Source organism: Triturus cristatus, chromosome 2_1 (genome assembly GCF_964204655.1).
Source record: "Triturus cristatus chromosome 2_1, aTriCri1.1, whole genome shotgun sequence".
NCBI lineage: Eukaryota > Metazoa > Chordata > Amphibia > Caudata > Salamandridae > Triturus > Triturus cristatus.
In genome coordinates, this window is record NC_140581.1 from 289,009,366 (window position 1) to 289,030,846 (window position 21,481).

General features: G+C 49.9%; 1 protein-coding gene across 4 annotated transcripts in view; it reads right to left on the reverse strand.

The window, feature by feature from the left end:
* The window catches only part of RICTOR (RPTOR independent companion of MTOR complex 2), a 1,453,900-nt gene that overhangs the window by 174,899 nt on the left and 1,257,520 nt on the right, over positions 1 to 21,481 (reverse strand). For 2 of the 4 annotated variants that reach the window (XM_085631131.1, XM_085631130.1), the window contains one exon: positions 5,670 to 5,828. The exons of the other annotated variants lie outside the window; for them this stretch is intronic. In XM_085631131.1, coding sequence (XP_085487257.1) covers positions 5,670 to 5,828 — 159 coding nt within the window. The remainder of the gene's footprint in view (positions 1 to 5,669; positions 5,829 to 21,481) is intronic. 4 annotated transcript variants of the gene reach the window in all.

A 21,481-nucleotide genomic window follows, 5' to 3' on the forward strand; every position in this document is an offset into this window, starting at 1 on the left:
GATATTAGTTCGAGACAGTAGCCTGATTGAATTATCTGTTGCACCCACCAGTCTGAAGTGATGTTTGCCCAGGCAGGGAGGAATTGGTGGAGTCTCCCCCCGAGTGGAATGGTCTCTCTGTGGGTGCTTCTGAAGGATGAGTGACGAAAGGAACGTCTGGGAGCTTGCGACTGCTAGGCTCTCATAGATTTGGCTGTGTCGGTATCTTTTTTCATTTTTTCAAGTGATACGTCCACATTAGGGCCAAATAATGTTGCTCATCGAATGGCTGATTGAGATTGGAACTCTGGACTTCAGGTTTAAAACCTGAGATGCGTAACCAGGCATGCCTACGCAGAAGGACACTGGTGTTTCTGCGACATCTAAGGCACAACGGATGGATGTGTTAGTGATGGTTTTACCTTCCTGTATGAGTTCATTGGCCCTGTTTTTATACCCGTGTGGGAGGTGTTGCATTATGGACTCAAGCTCATCATAATGTGCCCTGTCATACCTAGCTAACAGCGCTTGGGTATTGGCGATGCGCCATATGTTTGCTGCCTGTGACGCTGTGCGTTTGCCAGAGACGTCCAGGAGTTTAGATTCCTTAACTGGTGGTGGCGCGTCACCTGATGTTTGTGAATTGGCTCTCTTCCTCGCGTTGGAGACTACGAGGGAGTCTAGAGGTGCGGGGCCTTTAATGTAGGCTGGATCAGTAGGGGCAGCCTTATATTTTTTCTCTATTCTCAGGTTGATGGCTCAAGCCCTAACCGGGTCTTTAAAGACCTCTGGTGCATGCTTAATGACCCCTTTAAGCATGGGTAAAATTGAGGTGGACCTTTGTGTGGTGTCAAAAGTGTCCATGAGAAAATCTTCCTCCACAGGGTCTGTATGAAGGGCCACCCCGTGGTACTGGGCAGCTCTATCGAGGAGCTGGTTGAAGCCAATATTGTCCCCTGGAGGGGAAGGCCTGGAGGGATAGATGTCGTCTTGTTGGGTGTAAGGGACGCCTGGGACACTGTAATCATCCCAGGGGTATGGGGAGCCAGTAGGGGTAGGTACCCCTAGGGGTTGATCGTCCGCACTTCCCCCTGCATCATCTGAGGTGTTATCATCATAATCTACTGGAGTAGGTGATGGTGTAGGAGAGCAGTGTGGTGGGGGAGGAGGAGGAGGAGGAGGAAGAGGAGAAGGGATCCTTAATGGAGAGGTAGCAAAGTCTCTCTTTTTCGGTGGTGGAGCCGGTACAGGCGTATCTAGGGGTCTCTTCTTGATGCTAAGCATTAAGTGACCAGTCTTAGGATCCTTCACAAGAGTTTTTTTGGGTAGGATCTGGGCGAAACAGTTCTTCTGTGGGAGGCAGATCCTTTGGAGCAGACGGCTTTGGTGCCGTAGGCTTTTTCGGCACCGACTCGGTAGCGGTTCTGGGTTTGGAACCATGCAGTTTTGCAGTGTCTCTGTCTGATGGAACCTGTTGTTTTTTCGGTTCCGAGGTCATCGGCTTCGAAGAATGGAAGTCGGGGCCCTTTGGTGGCCGTTTTTTGGTCGGCTCCGAGTGTGTTGTCGGTGTCGAGGAACCCGTGCTAGTCTTTGATGCCGAGTGCTTAGATGTCAAAGCAGCAGTCGGCGTGGATGAGGAAAAGGACGACTTCTTTTTCGGTGCCTGTGTATGTTTTTCGGCATTGAGGGTAGGCTGACTCGAGCCCGAGTCACATGAAGGCTTAGCAGGCATCTTTACTGGGCCCGAAAACGGGGCATGGGAAGCAGTCTCTCGGTGTGCACCTGGGCCCAAAGGTGAAGGTGGGACCGAAGCCTTCTTTGATAGTGTTGAGTGGGGGTTGGGGTCAGGGTCGACGTCTGTACTCACGGCCCTCTGAGCTGGAGTGATGTCTTCGGCGTCGGAGTCGTCTGCTTCATAGGCGCTGATGAGGCCACATCGACGCCTTCTTGGAAGATGTCGTCGGGGATCGAAGAGGATGAGCGAGCCATTGTTCTTCTAGCTCATCGGTCCCGGATCGTCTTCTTGGAGCGGAAGGAGGTGCAAGCTGGACAGTCTCTGGCCTTGTGCTACGGTAAGAGGCAGAGGTTGCACACCTCATGCAGGTCGGTGTGGGGAAACTTAGACCCACATCGAGGACACTTTTTGAATGGCGTCCTTTCCATGAGCCAGAAGATGAGGCCCGGGTAGGCCCAAGGCCATCGTCGACGACCGGAATCGAAGACTTCGAAGTTGTTAAGAATCGCGTGGATTGGGAAAACGCGTTCGAGACCATACCGTCGAGAAGGGAAGGATTGCGCGTCGAAAGAGAAAACAGTTAACGGTTCCGAACTGGAGCGCGATAAACACATCCGAGCCAGATGGCGGAAAAAAACAATCTGAGGATGGAGCAGATGCCCATGCGCACTATGATCCAAGGGAGGAGTCACCTACCTCATGACTTCCAAAGACTTTCCAAGACAAAAACAAGTGCAAACATCGGGGCCCAACACCAGATGGCGATCTATGCATAGTGTGTAATCTGCAGCTCATATGCCTTGAACACCTATTTCGACAGGGTGTCCTACAAAGATTACTATGTAGATATACGGGGCTACTGGACAAGCTGGATCTAAATGGATTGAAAGAGCCTGGCCTCTCCCTTTCTCTCCCCCAGGGCACCTGTGCACACCTACACCTGTCCAACCCCTCCTCTGTGGCACTCCCTTACCTTTCTGAAGTACTCGCTGTTCCTTTTGAAGCTGAGGCCCTTGGCCCCGCCATGGAGGATGGCGTTAGTTATTGCTGCCCTCCGTGCCCTTGTGCTCGGCATTCTGTGCGCCACAAGTGTCCGTCAAGCAAGCCTCACCCGGTGGGGGAGTGGGGGGCACTCAGAGCGGGACTCACCAACTTGTTTAGTCCCCAGGGGCTAGGTCCGTCAAGGTGGACTGCGCAGCAGAGCAGGCAGCAGGTATAGCCTAGGCTATGATCCTGAGTGACTGTCTGACGGTCCCGGCGAGGGTGCAGTACAGTGTACTGGACGACGGGTGAGGTGACTGCTGGACAGGGCACCAGACCACAGAGAGGTCGAGGTACGGAGCAAGTCTGCCTGCTGCGGCCTGCTGCGAGCGCCTGAGTGCCAACCACGTGACGTGTCGGTCGGCCCTCCTCCAATGAGTAGCACTGCTGCACTGATGTTAGCGCGAGCTGCGCGCTCATTTGCCACTGGAACTTCACGCCACGGAGTCATCGTGGTTGGCGCCGCCCACAGCCAGTAATTTGTGAACACTTGCCTGAATACAGCCCAAAAAGTAGCCCCCCACCAGGTATGGGTTTTTCCCGCACAATTGTGAAAAATGTCGCCCAACTGTGCGGGAAATAGCCCAATCTGGCAACACTGGTTGCAGCTCCCTCTCCTCCAGTAAGCCAATCACAACGTTGCAAAGGCAGCATTGTAATTGGTGCAGAGTCCCGGACGGCGCTCAGTAGGGAGGCCATTTTCTCTATGCAGGCTGCATCCAGCCTACACAAAGAAAATGTAGAGTGTGCGTGACTGCTTTGGTCAGCTCCAGGGCCGACCAAGCAGTCCGGGCACTCAGAGGGGTGCAAGCCACTCCTCCTGACCCACCCACCCCAACCAGGCATATGCTCCCTCCTCCCCCAGCCAGGCATACCCCTGCCGTCTGCTTTCTCGCAGCACGAGAACCAGAATATAAAATAGCATTTTAAATACCATTTTATTTTCTGCTTCTCGCACTGCAAGAAAGCAGTGAGGCTGCGCTCCAATGCCCTAATAGAGCGGCCGCCACGGCAAAGTTCTCCTAGAGTTGACAATGTTGAGTGTATAAATCTAAGCACATAAATATGAGGTCATGAGGAAGTAGAGGTAATAAAAATACACTGATCAGAGGACAGAAGCTCATGCCCAGAAGTTTCAGGCACCACCCTCATCTTACCAAATCTGGAGTCACTAAAACGACTTGGGCCCAGTTGTTGCTAATCATCTTCAGAGCTTGGGGTAGGAGATGCTGCGGTGGAAACGCCTACAGAGTCCTGCGACCCACTTGAAATGCGTTTCAGGAGAGTAAGCCCTGTGAAAACTCCAGCGCACATAGGTCTTCACATTGCACACTCCTGAAGATAGCAAAAAGATGTACACAGTAATCTGTCTTAAAAGATGCCCTGTGCCACCTCTACGTATAACTGTCATTTATGATCTGCCAGGAAACACCAGCTGAGTTCCTCTGCCCCTGTGTTCAAAGAGTCTGCAATGTGATTCACGACCAGGAGATGTGCTGGCGCTAAAGTAAGTTTCGGATACGAAGCGCCTCCTAGCACAGGACCCAGGAATCCCCCCTGCCCTGCTTTTTGAAGTATTATAGGGTGGTGGGGCTGTCCATGGGAATCAGAACCAGCCTCCCTTTGATGGATGTTAGGAAGGCTTTTAGTGCCAGGTGAATGGGCCTGCAACTTCAACAGACTGATGTGGAGATGAGTGTCCGCCTGAGACAAAAGACCTCTGATCGCCACCTCTCCCAGATGATCTCCCTAGCAGTGACGGACCTGTCATCAATGGTAGCTCTGGGCAGGGCAGGGAGAGGCATTTGCTCTCGATACAGTTGAGGTTAAGCCACCAATGCAGCTCTTTTGCTGTCTTCTCAAAAACCTGGATAGAATTTGTAAGGTTCTCCTGGTGCTGGGCCTCCTGAGACTTCAGGTTCCACTACAGAATTCGCATATACCATCTGGCATAGTTGATAAGTAAGATGCAGGATACCAAGAGGCCCAGAAGCCTCAGAGCTATTTTCACGGAGACCCAGGACTGAAACACCAGAATCATGGAAGCTGCATGGCGCTGCCTACCAGCAAGCAGGAGCATTGCTGTTAAAATCTTCTGGGCCCAGTCTGGTGCCTGGGGATATTCTAAAGGTGACAAATCTATAGTTAGAAATATCCTCAGAAAAGCTTCTATTTTAATTAGCACCTTCAACCAACTCTTCTACTAAGTGTACGTCACAGACTAGGAAAAGGAGCTAAACTCTAATTCCATAATTTGAAGTCTCTGGCATTTCAGTAAGGAACAGACCATAGAATGAAATCAAATGTTGCATAGATTCTATGAAGAAAAGGAGCCGGATTAATTCTAAAAATAGTGGGATAAAGAGGGACTACTGTAGAAACCCACAACCAGGAGTAACAAACGAATGTATAGCAATTGCAACACGATCAGAAAAAATAATAGGATGTTATTGATCCACAGAAGCTTTACTTGCACAGCCTATGAGTCATCGTGATATATAAATGTTATATCAGCTCATTATAGGTAAAATGGTCTTAATGCAGAGCTCAGTAAACAAAACCATAGGAACTAAGTGGTCTAAAAATATCTGACATGTCCATGAACTCTAGTAACAGGATGACACCGAGAAGAAATGTGTGTGTACAAGTAGGCATCGCCAACTACACCCTCTGCATCATCACTTCCTGTGAATTACAATGGTACAGTGATGTATTTTGTTGGAGTAAAAAGTCACAGAAGTATAAGTCATAAGAAGTATACTTGCACTCTAAAAAGAGAAAAACTTGTGGTAGGAATAACACACTGGAAATGTTTTTGTCCACAGTGAATAGGTACAAAATCATGTGCACTATAACTAGAATACGACTACTTCAAGTAAATAATTCCCGCCACCACTAATACCTGAGAATTTACCTAGTACGAGCTCTGTACTCTTGGTGCTACTTGCTGACCCCTGGGATACTGCATCGCTACATCCGGAAACTCCAGAAAACTTTGAAGACTGAGAAACCACTTCTAAGTGATTACGGATTGGCAAGCCACACCAGTCAGAATATGGAATATCTGGAAAATCTAAGAGCAAACATTTCAGAGAAGAGAACATGAGTTCATTGACTGGATTATAAATATAAAAGGAATTTCTAGCTACACACTACAAAATACTTTCTAATGAGGCAACATTCAAACAGGTTACTGGAAGAGGCCACATCTCCCTTTAACACAATTAGCTCTTAACACGTTTAGTTATAGTGTGGAGTCAAGTGGCTAGTGGGCAGTATCACCCCTACCTTGTACAGACCACATCAAGGTCAAATAAACTTCCCTGCATCAGCTGTTGACAGGATGTATATATGTATTGGTATTTTTGAGGCACAAATGTAGCTAGAGGGTAAAGGAGAACTGAGCAGTGAGCACAGTCAGAGATAACATTGTGATTGTTCATAAGGTAGAGTATTCCTTAGGTGGTAGATTTGTATTGTGTATGTAGGGAATACTTAAGTTCCCATTGTGGCCTATGACCAAAAGCTTTTTCAACATGGTTTCAAAGAGCATACAATGGCCTAGATCAGGGTTTTCAAACTGGCTGGCACTGCTCCCTGTGGGTCTGGGGCTGTATTCCCAGAGGGGTGCAAACTTGGGATGAAAAACGTGGAAATAAAAATTGCCTGGAGACGTGACCTTGTTTATTTGGCGTACTTCCAGACTGTCTTCTTTTTTTAAATGCAAATGTATTTTGAGGTGAGTCGAGGCGGCAGCAAGGAAAAGATCAGCAGGGTTGCATTTAGATGCAGAGCTTTGATCGTCGAGAACCCAGGGAACTCATAGTAATGGCCCAGGAAAAACAGGTAAGAAGCAAGATCCATGGATAGCATCAAAGAAATGGGCCAGAGACAATGGTGCTATTTGATGGCTATTTTGTTTGTTTACAAATGGGGAGAGACAGCTTCATCGGAGAGAAGCCCCAGAAAAATTAGCAGGATACACGGCTTTAAGAAACAAAAAAAAAAAACACGAAGACCTTCACTGCCATTAGTGCAATAGGTGCAGTGATGTAACTGTACCCCAATTTGCTGTCTTACTACCTAAATGGGGCGTGGAAGCTCATATTTCTTGCTAGGATTAGGCCCTTTTTCCTTTACGGAGGGACATTTTAATCGTGTTTGCACTATGTTGTAAATGATTGTATTTAAAACTGACGTGTTGCCCTTCAGTTTTAAAAATTGTTTGAATCCGAATCTGATGCACTTTAGCTAAACCTATCTAAAATACCAACGTTGTACTCTGCTGATGGCGCTGGCTCCCTAGCGGTCTCCGGTGCATACCCCTCGGCTCAGCCAATCACGAAAGGCGGGGGAGGAGCCATAGGCGGGGAACCGGCATTTAAATCCACTATGGAGCAGGAGCGCAGCGGACGTGCCGGCGGCGCGCCAAAGGCAAGCCCGTCTGCGCCATGACGGGCCCAGGAACCATGCCCAAATCCTTACTTATTCTTTGGAAAAACTCAGGGAACTTCACCTGGCTTTGCTCCCACTAAACTCGGTCACCGATACGCGTCTGAGTCTGAACAAGATCCGTCAGACACAAAGTTTTTCCAGAAATCTTCGATCACATCTCTCATACTCAGCGGAGATTACTCTACCTAAGAACACGGCATTATGTGTATACTATTTAAATACACGTTCCTTAAACATCAGCTGGATGTTTTTATGCTTCTAGCATCAGATAAACCTGACATTTCTCTAGTAACAGAAACTTGGCTGACTCCCGATTCCACTCCAGACATCTTGGCTGCACTGCCCAACTATTATTACATCCTCCACGTGGATCGCCCACCTGGTAAGATGGGTGGTGGAGTAGCAGCAATCATTCACTGTGACCATAAATTCACTACAATCTCTTTTCTGAATCTTGCGGCAATGGAGAATATGGTCATTAAGCTGGAATCCAAATCAGCCCCGCTGATCTGTGTTTTGATCTATAGGCCCCCCCCAGCACATGCCTCTGTTCCCCCTATTATTGAGTAAACAAATGGCTAATATTCTAACAAACTACACAAACATAGTGTTAATTGGTGACCTAAACTACTGGTCTAACGACCCACTTGGTGGACCTCATTCGGAGGAATTGACTGATTTATTAACTAACCTCAATTTTACCCAGCATCTATCCTCAGCTACACATATTAAAGGTCACACACTGGACCAAGTTTGAACTACTAACCTTACAGTGTCTGGGGTCCTACGATCTTGCCATGCTTATGGTCAGACCATCACCTTATAAAAATTTTCGGTGACAGTGCCTATCAGCAGTAAGACTCCCTTGGTCGTGGGGTGCATGATTAGGAAATGGGGCACCCTTAATAAACAGGAATTTCTGAACTCATTAGCTAGCTCAACCCCGACTTCTGATCCGGATGTTGATCTCTATGAAGCAAACATCTCTGCATGGCTTTTAGCAGCCAGTGACACGTATGCCCCGCTCAAGAAAACTATAACAAGACCGTCGCTCCGATGCACATAAATGGTTCTCTACAGAACTAAGAGAACAGAAACTAGCACTCCGCCAAAAAGAAAGGAGATGGAGACTAAACTATTCCCTTGAAGATAAGCTCCATTACTCAGAGGCACAGAAAGAATATAAAAAAGCCATAAGTGCAGCAAAAGCCTCCCATTTCACCACTAGAATCTTAAATTCCTGTAATAAATCGAAGGAAATCTTCTCAATCGTGAATGAGTTATCTAATGCAGATAGAGTCTCACCCAAATCTATCCCCACCCAGGATCTTTGTGACTCTCTGAATAACTTTTTTTCTGGATAAAATTTCTACGTTCAAAGCTAGCATTCCAATCTCTAACTCCAATGAGTCATCCTCTGTAATACCTACAACCACTTTTACGCTGGATCACTTTCTGGCCATTGGCACTCAAGCTTTTTTGGACTTATTGTCCAAAGTAAAATCTGGTTCCCCCATGGATTGCTGCCCACCACACATTCTAAAAGAAACTTTCTCTGCCCTGCCAAATTCTGCTATGACCCTTTTGAATGAGTCGCTTTCGCAGAGTCGCATCCCTTAAGTATTCAAAGGTGCTATCGTGGTCCCTCTCCTAAAAAAACCTGGAGCAGACCCACTAAATTCGTCATATTACCGCCCGATCTCCCTGCTCCCTTACTTAGCCAAAGTTTTGGAAGCCCACGTGGCAAAGTGTCTGTCCAATTTTATGGAACATTCCGGCTACCTAGACCCTCATCAGGCCGGATTTCGCCCCACTCATTCTACGGAGTCAGTAATACTGGCAGTCCTGGACAATCTGCGTGAGAAAGTGAATATAGGTATTCCACAGGCCCTGGTGCTGCTGGATCTATCTGCCGCATTTGACATGGTAGACCACAGTATACTGAGGGACTCTCAGCTGGATTGAATCCTTTCTCGAGGGTCGTACTCAAGCAGTATGCTTGGCCACATTTACAGCACCCAAGTTAACTACAACATGTGGGGTCCCACAGGGCTCCTCATTATCCCCCCATCTGTTTAATCTTTACCTTCTCCCTCTGATTCAGTCTTTCAAGGAAAGGAATATGACTACATTCAACTACGCCGACGACCTACAGCTAACATTCACTATAGATAACTCGCCGAATTCAGTTATCGACTTCCAAGCAACGATGCTTCACATTCGCCACTGGATGGATCAAAATCATTTGAAACTCAACCCAGGCAAGACTGAACTGGTTCTAACAGGGAGGAGTCAGATTTTCTGGGGCCCACACTATTGGCCAGCAGAACTCTGCTCTCTCCCTGAGCCCTCCACCTCTGTAAAAAGCCTTGGGATTTTTATAGATAACGATTTATCATTAAAAACCCAGGTAGGCGCAGTGGTATCAACCTGCTTCTTTCAGTTACGAAAGATCAGCCGCCTGCTCACTCATGCAGCGCTGATACAGGTTGTGATAGTTATGGTGCTATCACACCTGGACTACGCCAACTCAATCTACCTGGGGATGCCACTCTTCTTGACCAAGCGGCTCCGGACGGTGCAGAACCAGGCAGTGAGACTGTTCCACCAGCAATCCAGATGGCATTCTGCTGAAACTCTTCTAAAAAAAACTACACTGGCTTCCCATCTCTCAACAGACTGCCTTTAAGACAGGATGTCTAGTCTTTAAATATTTACACAGCCAGAGCCCAAATTCATTAATAACCTGTTATCTAGGTATATTCCCTCCCGTAACCTCAGTTCAAAGCATCTCCAGTTACTAACTATTCTTGCCTTTAAACGGAAATGTCAGGGAGGCTGCCAATTCGCATATTTTGCCCTACTACTGTGGAACTCGCTTTCCCTAGACATTCGGTCATGCACGGAACTACTAAGGTTGAAAAAGTTGCTCAAAACATGGCTGTTTGTGCAGGCACACAAATAATATATTTCCCCCGGTTTTGGCCAGTCCTAGAGTAGCACCATGAAACCTCTTGGTGTACGCGCGCTTTACACGTTTTTTATAACATAACACAAAGGGACAAAAGGTCTGATTTCTGCCTTAGTGTAGGAAGAACAAGTTACTTACCTTCGGTAACGCTTTTTCTGGTGGATACAGTATCTGCCTGTGGATTCCTCACCTTGTGAATATCCCCTGCGCCAGCATTCCACGGAACTTTTCTTCCCCAGCATTCCACGTCGACGTGGGCGACGTCACAATGCATCGGCTCCGCACGCGACTCCGTACGACGTCATCGGAGCCATAAGAAGCCCACGTCGGCGTGATGACGTCAGTTCCACCCATTTTTTCCGTGCCTTCGAGGCGAACAGGTGAACCAACGACAACTCCAAGTATACACAGTATATAGCATACTAATACATATACATAGCATACAAAAACAAAGGAATGCTAACCAAACAAGCACTTCCTACAAATGTACAAGAGAATATACAAACATTTCAAACAAGACCTATTCTATGGTATACAAAGGCGGACAACGGGGAGGCGGGTGGGTCAGTGAGGAATCCACAGGCAGATACTGTATCCACCAGAAAAAGCGTTACCGAAGGTAAGTAACTTGTTCTTCTGATGGATACATCTGCCAGTGGATTCCTCACCTTGTGAATAGATTCCCACAGCAGTCCCCACTCCCGGAGGAGGGTGTCCACCTTTCTATACCAGAAAGTCTTGCAAGACAGTGCGCGCGAAGTGGCCCTCCCTCCTCATCTCAGAGTCCAAGCAATAATGCTTTGCGAAAGTATGGAGGGAGGCCCAAGTCGCGGCCTTACAAATATCTGCCACAGGAACACCCCGGGCCAGAGCAGATGTTGAAGACTTAGCTCTAGTAGAGTGAGCACGAATACCCTCAGGAGGAGTCTTACCAGCCAGGGCGTAGCAGATCTTGATGGTCAGTATAATCCATCTTGACAGCGTGCGCTTGTGCACCGCTTTACCTTTAGAACGACCAACGTAGCCAATAAAAAGCTGGTCATCAATACGAAAGTCCTTGGTCCTGTCCAAATAAAAACTCATAGCCCTCTTCGGGTCAAGGCGATGGTGTCTTTCCTCTTCTTTGGAAGGATGAGGGGGTGGATAAAAAACAGGGAGGGTAATAGACTGCCCCAAATGGAAAGGAGTAACAACTTTTGGCAGGAAAGCAGCCCTGGTCCTGAGAACCATCCTTTCAGCATGTAAGGTAAGAAAAGGAGGTTTGGAACTAAGAGCTTGAAGCTCACTCACCCTCCTTGCCGAGGTTATGGCTACAAGAAAAACCACCTTAAAGGACAACAGCCTCAAAGGACAACTATGAAGAGGCTCAAATGGGGACCCCATTAAAAAGGTTAAGACAAGATTAAGGTCCCACTGAGGCATTACAAATGGAGTGGGAGGAAACATGTTTGTAAGGCCCTTGATGAACCTCAGAACAACCAGAGATTTAAATAGCGAAGGTTGATCAGGAAGGCACAGAAATGCCGATAAGGCCGAAAGGTAGCCCTTGACCGTGGCCACAGCACAGCCCTGCTGAGCCAAAGAAAGAGCAAACTGAAGCACATCAGAAAGATGAGCCTTTAAAGGGTCAATGGATCTCTCTCCACACCACTTCACAAACTTAGACCACCTGTAGGAGTATATGGACTTGGTGGAGTGTCGCCTGGCCGATAAAATAACATCCACCACATCAGGTGGGAGAGAGAAGGAGCTCAGGTTGCCCCGTTCAATCTCCAGGCATGAAGGTGTAAGCTCTGGAGGTGGGGGTGTAGAACCTGCCCCTCCGACTGCGAGAGGAGGTCTGCCCTCAGAGGGAGACGGAGCGGAGGGCACGAGGAGAGGTGGAGAAGATCTGTATACCACACCCTTCTTGGCCAATCCGGGGCGACCAAAATAACTTGGGCCCGGTCTTGGCGAATCTTCCTCAGAACCCGAGGAATCAAGGGTATGGGAGGAAACGCGTAAAGGAGTTGCAAGCCCCAACTCAACTGAAACGCGTCCCCCAACGCCCCCTGCATCGGATACTGGAGACTGCAGAATGACAGGCAGTGCGCGTTCTCGCGGGTGGCAAACAGGTCCACCCGAGGAGTTCCCCACGTCCGAAAGACGTGACGAACTACCTCCGGATGGAGCCTCCACTCGTGGTCGGCGGAGAACTGCCGACAGACTGTCCGCACGTACGTTCAGCACCCCGGCCAGATGATTTGCCGTCAGACAAATCTGATGGCCCTGAGCCCAGGACCAGAGACGCAGAGCCTCTCTGCAGAGACAACGCGACCCCACTCCTCCCTGCTTGTTGACATACCACATCGCGGTCGTGTTGTCCGTCAGGACTTGAACAAACTGACCGCGAAGGGAAGGGAGGAAGGCCTTGAGTGCCAAACGAATCGCCCGCAATTCCAGAAGGTTGATATGAAGCAACCTTTCCTCTGGAGACCAAAGACCCTTGATCTCCAGATCCCCCAGATGAGCTCCCCACCCTAGGGTGGAGGCATCCGTTATCACTGTGGCCACCGAAGGAGGTAGATGGAAGGGCTTTCCTTGAGACAGATTGCCCTCCACGTTCCACCAGGACAGATCCGCTGCAGCTTCTCCGGAGATCTTGATCGACTCCCCGAGATCCCCGTTGTGCTGATACCACTGCTTGCGGAGGCACCACTGGAGCGCCCTCATATGCCAGCGTGCATGGTTGACCAACAGAATGCAGGAAGCGAACAGACCGAGCAGGCGAAGGACCTTCAGAACTGGAACAACCGCTCCACTGTGGAATAAAGGGACCATTTCCTGAATGTCGAGAATCCTTTGAGGAGGAGGGAATGCTCGACACACAGTAGTGTCCAGTACTGCCCCTATAAACAGGTTGCGTTGAGAGGGCACCAGGTGAGATTTGGGCACATTGATCGAAAAACCCAAGTCGAACAACAGCTGAGCTGTCACCTGCAGATGACGCTGCACCATCTCCGGGGACTCTGCCTTCAGAAGCCAGTCGTCCAGGTAGGGAAAAACCGGAATCCCCGACCTCCTGAGATGAGCAGCCACCACTGCCATCACCTTTGTGAAGACTCGAGGTGCGGTAGTAAGACCAAACGGGAGGACCGCAAACTGATAATGTTGCAACCCAACCGTAAAACGGAGATACTTCCTGTGCGACTTCAGGATTGGGACATGAAAGTACGCGTCCTGCAAGTCGAGCGACACCATCCAGTCTCCTTGCTGCAACGCTTGAAGAACCTGCGCAAGGGTCAGCATCTTGAACTTCTCCTGTTTCAGGTAAAAATTCAAGATTCTGAGGTCCAGAATCGGACGCAATCTGCCGTCCTTCTTGGGGATCAGGAAATACCAGGAGTAGCATCCCTGACCTCTTTCCTGCTCCGGAACCACCTCTATTGCGCCCTTCTGAAACAAGGCTAGAACTTCTTTCTGCAGGAGAAGCAGGTGGTCCTCCGAGCAATAACCTTGGCAAGGAGGGTAAGGGGGAGGAAACTCCTGAAAGGGAAGGGCGTACCCAGTCTCTACGAGGTTCAAAACCCAAAGGTCGGTTGTAACAGACTTCCAACCCCTTAGAAAGTAGGACACCCGACCCCCCACAGGTCTTACATGATCCGGGATAGGGGATCTAGGGCTGCTTCCCTGAAGCCTCATTTGGAGCAGAGGAGGAGGAGGAAGAAGAGGGGTTGCGACAAGAACCTCTCCGACCCCTTTGCTTCCCTCTATAGGAGCGATAGAGGGGATTCTGCTGCTGTTGTTGCTGCTGCTGTTGTGGCTGTCGGAAGGAGCGAAAGGATGATCTTCCGAATCCCCTAGCCTTACGGAAAGTTGAACTCTTAGCAGGAGCCTGCAGACCCAAGGACTTCGCCGTCAACCTACTGTCCTTAAACCGTTGAAGGGCAGAATCTGCCTTCTCCCCAAACAGCTTTTGTCCGTCAAAGGGCAGATCTACCAGCGTGGCCTGGACATCTGCAGAAAAACCTGAGGAACGGAGCAAAGCCTGTCTCCTTGCGGCAATAGACGACCCCATAATCCTCGCCACCGAATTCGCCGTATCCAGCCCAGACTGGATCACCTGCCTGGCAGCTGCCTGAGTGTCCGCCACAACCTCCATGAAGGACGACTTATCCCCCTCAGGTAACTTAGGGGCCAAAGTTTTTATAGAGTCCATCAGGGCATGAACATAACGCCCCAGCAAGCATGTGGCATTTGATGACTTCAACGCCATACTTCCTGAGGAGAATGTCTTTTTGGCCGCCTGATCAACTTTCTTTGACTCCCTATCAGCAGGAGATTGGGGGAAAGCACCCGAAGCATGTTTAGAACATGAAGCCTGCACCACTAGGCTCTCCGGAGAAGGATGCGTGGATAAAAAATCCGGGTCTCCTGGCGCAACCCTGTACCTCCTTGCCACCTGTCTGCAAACTGCCGGTGCTGATAGAGGCTTCTTCCACACTTCCAACACTGGTTCCAAGAGAGCCTCATTGAAAGGTAACAAAGGCTCCGAAGCCGACGTCGGAGAGTGCAACACCTCTGTAAGCAGGTTGGACTTGTACTCCACAGAGGGCAGCTGCCGATCTAACAACTCCGCGGCCTTCTTGATCACAACGTGGTAGGGCGCCAATTCCTGTGGTGGAGAAGACCTTGCAGAAGCATGCTCCCACTCCGGGGTGGTATCCAAACCACTTGCTACCTCTATACCTCCAAACTCATCCGAAGAAGAGTCGACTTCACCTTCTTCCACCTCAGCCCGATATCTTTCTTCCTCCAAAACCCTTTGGGCCTCCCGCCTCGATCGGATCCGGGGAGCCGGCGTCGGTGGAGCCAAAGGCACCGGCGTCGGAGGCGCCACAGGTGGAGTCGGCGGCGCCGGATGTGGCGTCGATGGAGTCGGCTTCGGCGTCAGAGAAGGCTCCGAAGATTGACGATCCATCCGAGGTCGAGCCGGATTCCCAACCGGCGCCAGAAACTGCCAAGAAGGTGCCATCGGCATAAAAGGCAGAAAAGGAGCCTGAGCGTATTGCTGCGGCACTCCCAGAGAAAACGCCATCGGACCCACGGGACCTGCTGGTGCTCCGGATGGGAAGGATGCTCTCTGAAAAATGCCATACATGGCATTCAGAAATCCCGAAGGATCCGTACCTGGAGCCGGGAATTGGGGATAAGGAACTGCCCCTGTATCCTCCTGTGGAGTCACCGGCGTCGGCTCCTCAGAATCCTCCACCGGAGCCGCGGAGTCACCAGGCACCGGAACAGACTCTTCCTGCTCCTGCTCATCCAAATGCACATCAGATTCCACCCGACCCGGAGTCGAAGCCTTGGACGGCGCCGGTGATGGCGTCGGGGAACGAGCTGGAGTCCGCTTCGGCGAGGGAGACTTCGAAGACTTATCAGGAGAAGGCGAAGGAGACAAGACCTTGCTCTGACGTCGACGAGGCGAAGCCGACCTCGACCTCTTAGACTTCGAGGACCGACGCCGAGAAGAATGCTTCCTCTTCTTGTGGTGCTTCTTCGACTTCGACGACCTCGAAGTCGAAGACTCTCGCCTGGACTTCTCCTTTTTTCTCCCTCTCTTCTCCTCACCGATCTTCTTCATGAAGAGTTTGGTCTTCCTCTCCTTCAGCGCTTTAGGATTCATGCTCCTACAGCACCCGCACTCATCCACGTCATGATCAGAGGAAAGACACCATAAACAGTTCTGATGCGGATCCGTCATGGACATCAGGCCTCCGCACTCCCTACAGGGCTTAAAGCCCGACTTCCTCTTCAAAGACATACCGATTTTAACAAAAATACACCACTAGACTACAAAGTATCTAGAGAGCACTGGGAAAAAACCGTTGCGCGTCGACGGCGCGGAAAAAAGGGAACTGACGTCATCACGCCGACGTGGGCTTCTTATGGCTCCGATGACGTCGTACGGAGTCGCGTGCGGAGCCGATGCATTGTGACGTCGCCCACGTCGACGTGGAATGCTGGGGAAGAAAAGTTCAGTGGAATGCTGGCGCAGGGGATATTCACAAGGTGAGGAATCCACTGGCAGATGTATCCATCAGAATGTGGGTTTCTGTTGCAGTAACCCCCCCCCCCACTTTTTGCCAGACTAACAATGCACTTTTACTTGGTGTGCCCTGGGTCCCTGCCAATCAGGTTCCCAGGGCCTGTGTTCTTTCCCCAAAACTAAACCAATTGGCACCTCTGGCATCAGGTCAGTCCCTGGTAAATGGTACCACAGGTACGCAGGGCACTGTGACTAGAAAAGGCCTCTAAGGGCTGCATCACTTATTGTGCCACCCTTAGAGGTCCTGTACCACTACACTCACACATTGCCTTTACAGGCTGCGTGTTGTGGTGCAAAACAAAGTGAAGAGTCGATTTGGCACACAACTCTGTGTGCCCTGCCTACAAGCCACTGCCCTGGCATAGGTCAATCACCCCTCTAGCTGGGTGCACTACACCAGTGGTGAGGGTACAGGTGCTTGAGCCCTGTACCCCTTCAGTGTCTAAGTCCATTGTTAGACATTGTAAGTGCAGTGCTGCCATTAAAAGTATATGGTGCTGGGAGCTTTTCATTACGAACTCCACAGCACCATAATGGGTACACTGAAAACTGAGAAGTTTGGTATCAAACTTCTCAGCACATTAAACCCACACTGATGCCAGTGTGGGATTTAATGAAAAATGCACACAGAGGGCATCTCAGAGAAAACCAACCCACCTCTAGTGTCCAGGCTGAGTGGCTGCTTCCAGCTGCCACAACCAGACATGTTTCTGGACCCCTGGGACGAGAGCTTGCTGCTCTCTGGGGCCTGAAACAATGCATATCCTGGGACGAGGTGCCAAGCCACCTCCCCCAGGATGGGCAGGGTTCACAAAAGGGGAAGCTTCAAAGGCATGCCGCCTTTGTGAGCCTCCCCAGACCATTTGCTGCTTTCAGCAACTGGTCCCCACTGGTTCTACCCCCCACTTTGGGCGGGAGAACCGGCGGGAAAAACAAGTGAGGGAACGAGGTGTGCCCACCTCTGCCAACTCCACCCCTCAGGTGGGGGAGTCGAGGTGAAGCAAAACTCAGAGGCCCTGCCATCTTGAGGTTGGGGGACCCAACCAACCAGGGACAGGCTCCTGCCCCCCTCCCACTGGAGGGTGGCACGATAGGGGGTGTACCCACCCCAGAGATGGGATCCATTGGTCCCTGACCTTTACCTACCTGTAACGCCCCTAAATCTAGTATTTAGGGGGCACCCTGAATCTTGCATCTTCAGATCCAGCCTGACAACAAGAAGAAAAGAAGAAGGACTGAACAGCCAACTAACAAGAGGACGATGCCCACAGCCCTACCGGCCTGTCTCCCCTCGAACCTGCTCCTGCGAAATCCCGGTGTGTCCTGCAGCCAGCAACCTCAAAAACCCCAGAGGACCTGCCTGCCTTCTCTTCTAAAGACTGCTTCTCCCGCGAACACCGGATTTGTTCAAGTGCAACCTCTGGCAGCAGCCGGAGACCGCAAATCCAGCCCACTCTGCACCCGCTGAACCCGGCCCAGGCTCGAGGGGAAAAACACCACGAGGAGGCCACCCCGGCGATCCTGACCCTAGATCCGGTGACCCCTGACCTGCCTCAAGCCTCCAGTCGACGCCTGCAGTCGAAATCCAGAAGGCCCACCCACCCCCCCACTGCGACCAGGAGATGGTAAGAAGATCCGACCCCAAAAGGCACCCCTGCACCTGACGCCACACGGCCTTGTGTACCCAAACTGACGGTGCCTAACCAACCCCTAACTTCCCAACTTACCTCTCAAAGTGGTGGTTGCACCCTGAAGTCCTTCGTCTCCCTGCCTGCAGTGCTTTTGCAAACCGGAGGTTCTCCATTGAAAACAACAGGGCGCCTCACGTCGAAACAGCACTCTACACACGGCCGCCTCAGTGCCGCTGAGGTGCACCTTTTGTGCTACTTTGTTTCCCCATTTGCCCTGACCTAAACCCTAGGAGCTTTGCTCCCACAACCCAGTGGCCTGCTTTCCAGCAGCCACCAACCAGAGGCACCCTATCCCCCATTGAATAACATTGGGCCTCAGCACTCTCCACCCAGTCGCCCTAGTGCAGCTGAGGGTGTAACCAGAGTGCATCACTGACCCTGAGGGACCCCTGAGTCTGACCCCAGAACCTTAACTCCCACAGTCAATAACTTACCTATGAACCGTTAACCTGTTCTTCCTCCATAGGATAGCATCGACAATTTTCTTCCAAAAAGTTTCCAAGTGTGGAGTTTCGAAATCTAAAAAATTTCTTTAAAAATCCCACGAATAACCAAAACGTATTTACTTACCTGTTTGCAGGAAATGTCCCAGTGCTGAATCTAGGTATCCAGCACTGAGTTACAAAACTAATGTAAACAGTAACTTACCTGTAACTTACTGAAAAAAGTCTATTCATTTCAATGTACTGTATTTGCTAAGTATTGCAACCTACTGCATCCCCTGTAAATCATACAATGTACAATTCCTATTGCATTTCAAACTGTTCTACATTCAGCAACTTATTACTGTAAAGTATTTAATGCTTATCTGTGCCAGGCGTGCTTGGTTATAAAAATAGAACAACAGTATATTTTTTATACAAAAACAATTGGTCTAGAGTTTAGTCCTTGAGTGTGTGAATTCATTTGCTGACTGAGTGTGTACATCAAATGCTTAACACTGTCCTCTGATATTGCCTTACTGCTCGACCACTCTTCCACAAAAAGAGAGTAAGGTTCTATCTAACTTTAACCGCTGCCTACCTCTGGGGTCACCTGCACTCTATACACACTATACTTCATTTTGGTGTAGTATATATAGAGCAAGTTTCCTACACGTAGTCCTTGGATTGATGGCCCAGTGAAGTGGGCATGGGAGACAACCTGCTTCGTAAGGCTGTAGCTATCACTGGTAAAGCAGGGGCAGAGGCATGGGATCCAGGGCTGAGAAGCCACCTACACCTCAATTAGGGCTGTTTTATAATGCTTCCTTTCTTGCATTAGGAATCAGTGCATACATACTGTGTAAATGTTGCTTTTGGCCTTGGAGCAATGGCCATTGGAGGGGAACATTGCAGCAGAGGAGAAATCTTAGTTTGGGTCTCAGAGAGATGACAGGCGGGGGCTTATGTTTTTAACAAAAGGTAAAGGAGACATCAAGCTTCGGCTGGCCACAACTAAAGTTAGGGAAGTAGGTTCAGTCGCATTGGAGCCAAAAGGTCTGAACAGCTCGCTGCATCACTATTGTTACTTTACAAAAGGGGCATGGAGGCCTATTTTCCTTGGGTTACGAAAAATAACAGCATTAGGACCAGGGGCATCCTTGTTACAAAGGGGGCAGCAACATGTGGGAGCTCATTTTTTTCCTGAAAGGGACAGACTGGAGGGATGACCAGGCATGGCAGAGAGGGAGGCTGTTTTGGGGTTGGTGGAGAGAGGCACAGGAGACATCCTGCTACACAGGTCTGTAGCAATCATTAGTGCACCTTCATTGGGGTCCAGGAATGTTATTCTCTTTTTTCCCCCCTCAAGTCTCTCCCTTGCATTAGCCACAAAGACAACTTGAAAAGTAATTGTAATAATAGTAACTATTCTCACAGACGACATATGTAGTTTCAAACCTGTACCTAAAGTAGCTAGGGTGCAAGGTACCTAGAACTGATCAGTCAGCTAAAAGTATCAGCAAATGCTTAAGGGCACTGGTAAGACAAGGCACTTGGTGAACAAGTTACTTACCTTCGGTAATGATATATCTGTAAGAGACATAGCTTAGTTATAGATTCCTTACCTTAGAATTACCCCTAGGCATCAGACTGGATCCGGAGAATTTTTTCTCAGCAGTTCCCCTGCGCGACGGTAGGTGGCGTCGGTTGACTCCGCGTTCATTGTAGTGATCGCCGGGATGACGCCGAGGTATCTACTTAGGCGCCGCCTCTGCGCGCTGACGTCAGTTCTTTTACAAGACATTTAACACCAGAAGCGCAGGGCCATGCAAGACACTGACCTGGTGCACAAAACTAGGGCCCTGAAAGGTAGTCCCTTACTCTAGAAGTCAGTTCGCAGAACGTTGAGGATGGGTGGAGTGGTAAGGAATCTATAGCTAATATATGTCGTTTACAGATATATCGTTACCGAAGGTAAGTAACTTGTTCATCTGAAAGAGCCTATCAGTTATAGATTCCTTACCTTAGGTAGATACCCAAGCAATACCAACCCCTGGAGGGGTTCTGCGAACTAAGTTCACACCAGAAAGTCCTGGAGAACTGAATGGCCTAAGAACTATTCAGGCAGTAATTGTTAGTGAACATATGCAGTGATATCCACGTGGCAGCCTGACAGTTGTCACTGATGGGCAGTAGTGGCTGCCACCGCCAGAAGTTCCTTTTTCGCCAAGGAATAACAAATCTTAATGCAAAGGACGACTAATCGAGAGATGGTCAGTTTTTGCACGGCCAAACCATTCTTGGCGCCCACTTAGCCAACAAAGAGTTGGTTGACCTCCCGGAATTATTTTGGGCGATCCAGATAAAATGATAATGCATGTTTTGGATCCAGAGGGTGGAGTCTTTCCTCCTCCTTGGAAGGATGCGGGGACTGGAAGAAGGTGGGCAAAGTGATGGTCTGTCCTATGTGGAAAGAGGTAACCACTTGGGTAGGAAGAAGGCCAAGTTCGAAGGACAACCTTGTCCGAATGGACTAAAGGAGGTTTAGAAGATAGCGCCTGAAGCTCAATCACCCTGCTAGCAGAGGTGATGGCAACCTGAAAGGCAGTTTTTAAAGTCAAGAGTCTGAGAGGACAATTATGTAGTGGCTCGAAAGGAGTGCACATATGGTAATTTAAGACAAGATTCAAGTCCCACTGGGGCATTACGAAAGGAATAGGAGGAAAGAGGTGAGTGATGCCTGTGCCCCACACAGCCGGTCGCTCCTCGCCCTCTCTGCCCTGCTAGTGCTGCCTGCCTGATGCTTCCTGCTGCCTGCTTCCCGCACTTTTTCGCCGCCGACGCCGCCCAGTGACTTCTTTCCCGCCGCTGACCCTGCTGACCCTCCTTCCCTTCCGGCCCATTGGACACCCTGCTCCCGCCTCCCAGCGGCTCCTCCCCCCGGCTCCTTACTTATGACGCCCCCAGAGCGACCGCGCAGCGGACGCGCGCAGCGGGAGCACCGATTGAGCGCCGAAGGTGCGCCAAAGATAAGCCCGTCTGCGCCCGTCCGCGCCTGGACCGCGCCCAGTGCCTGGACCCCTGGCCCCCGCAGTCACC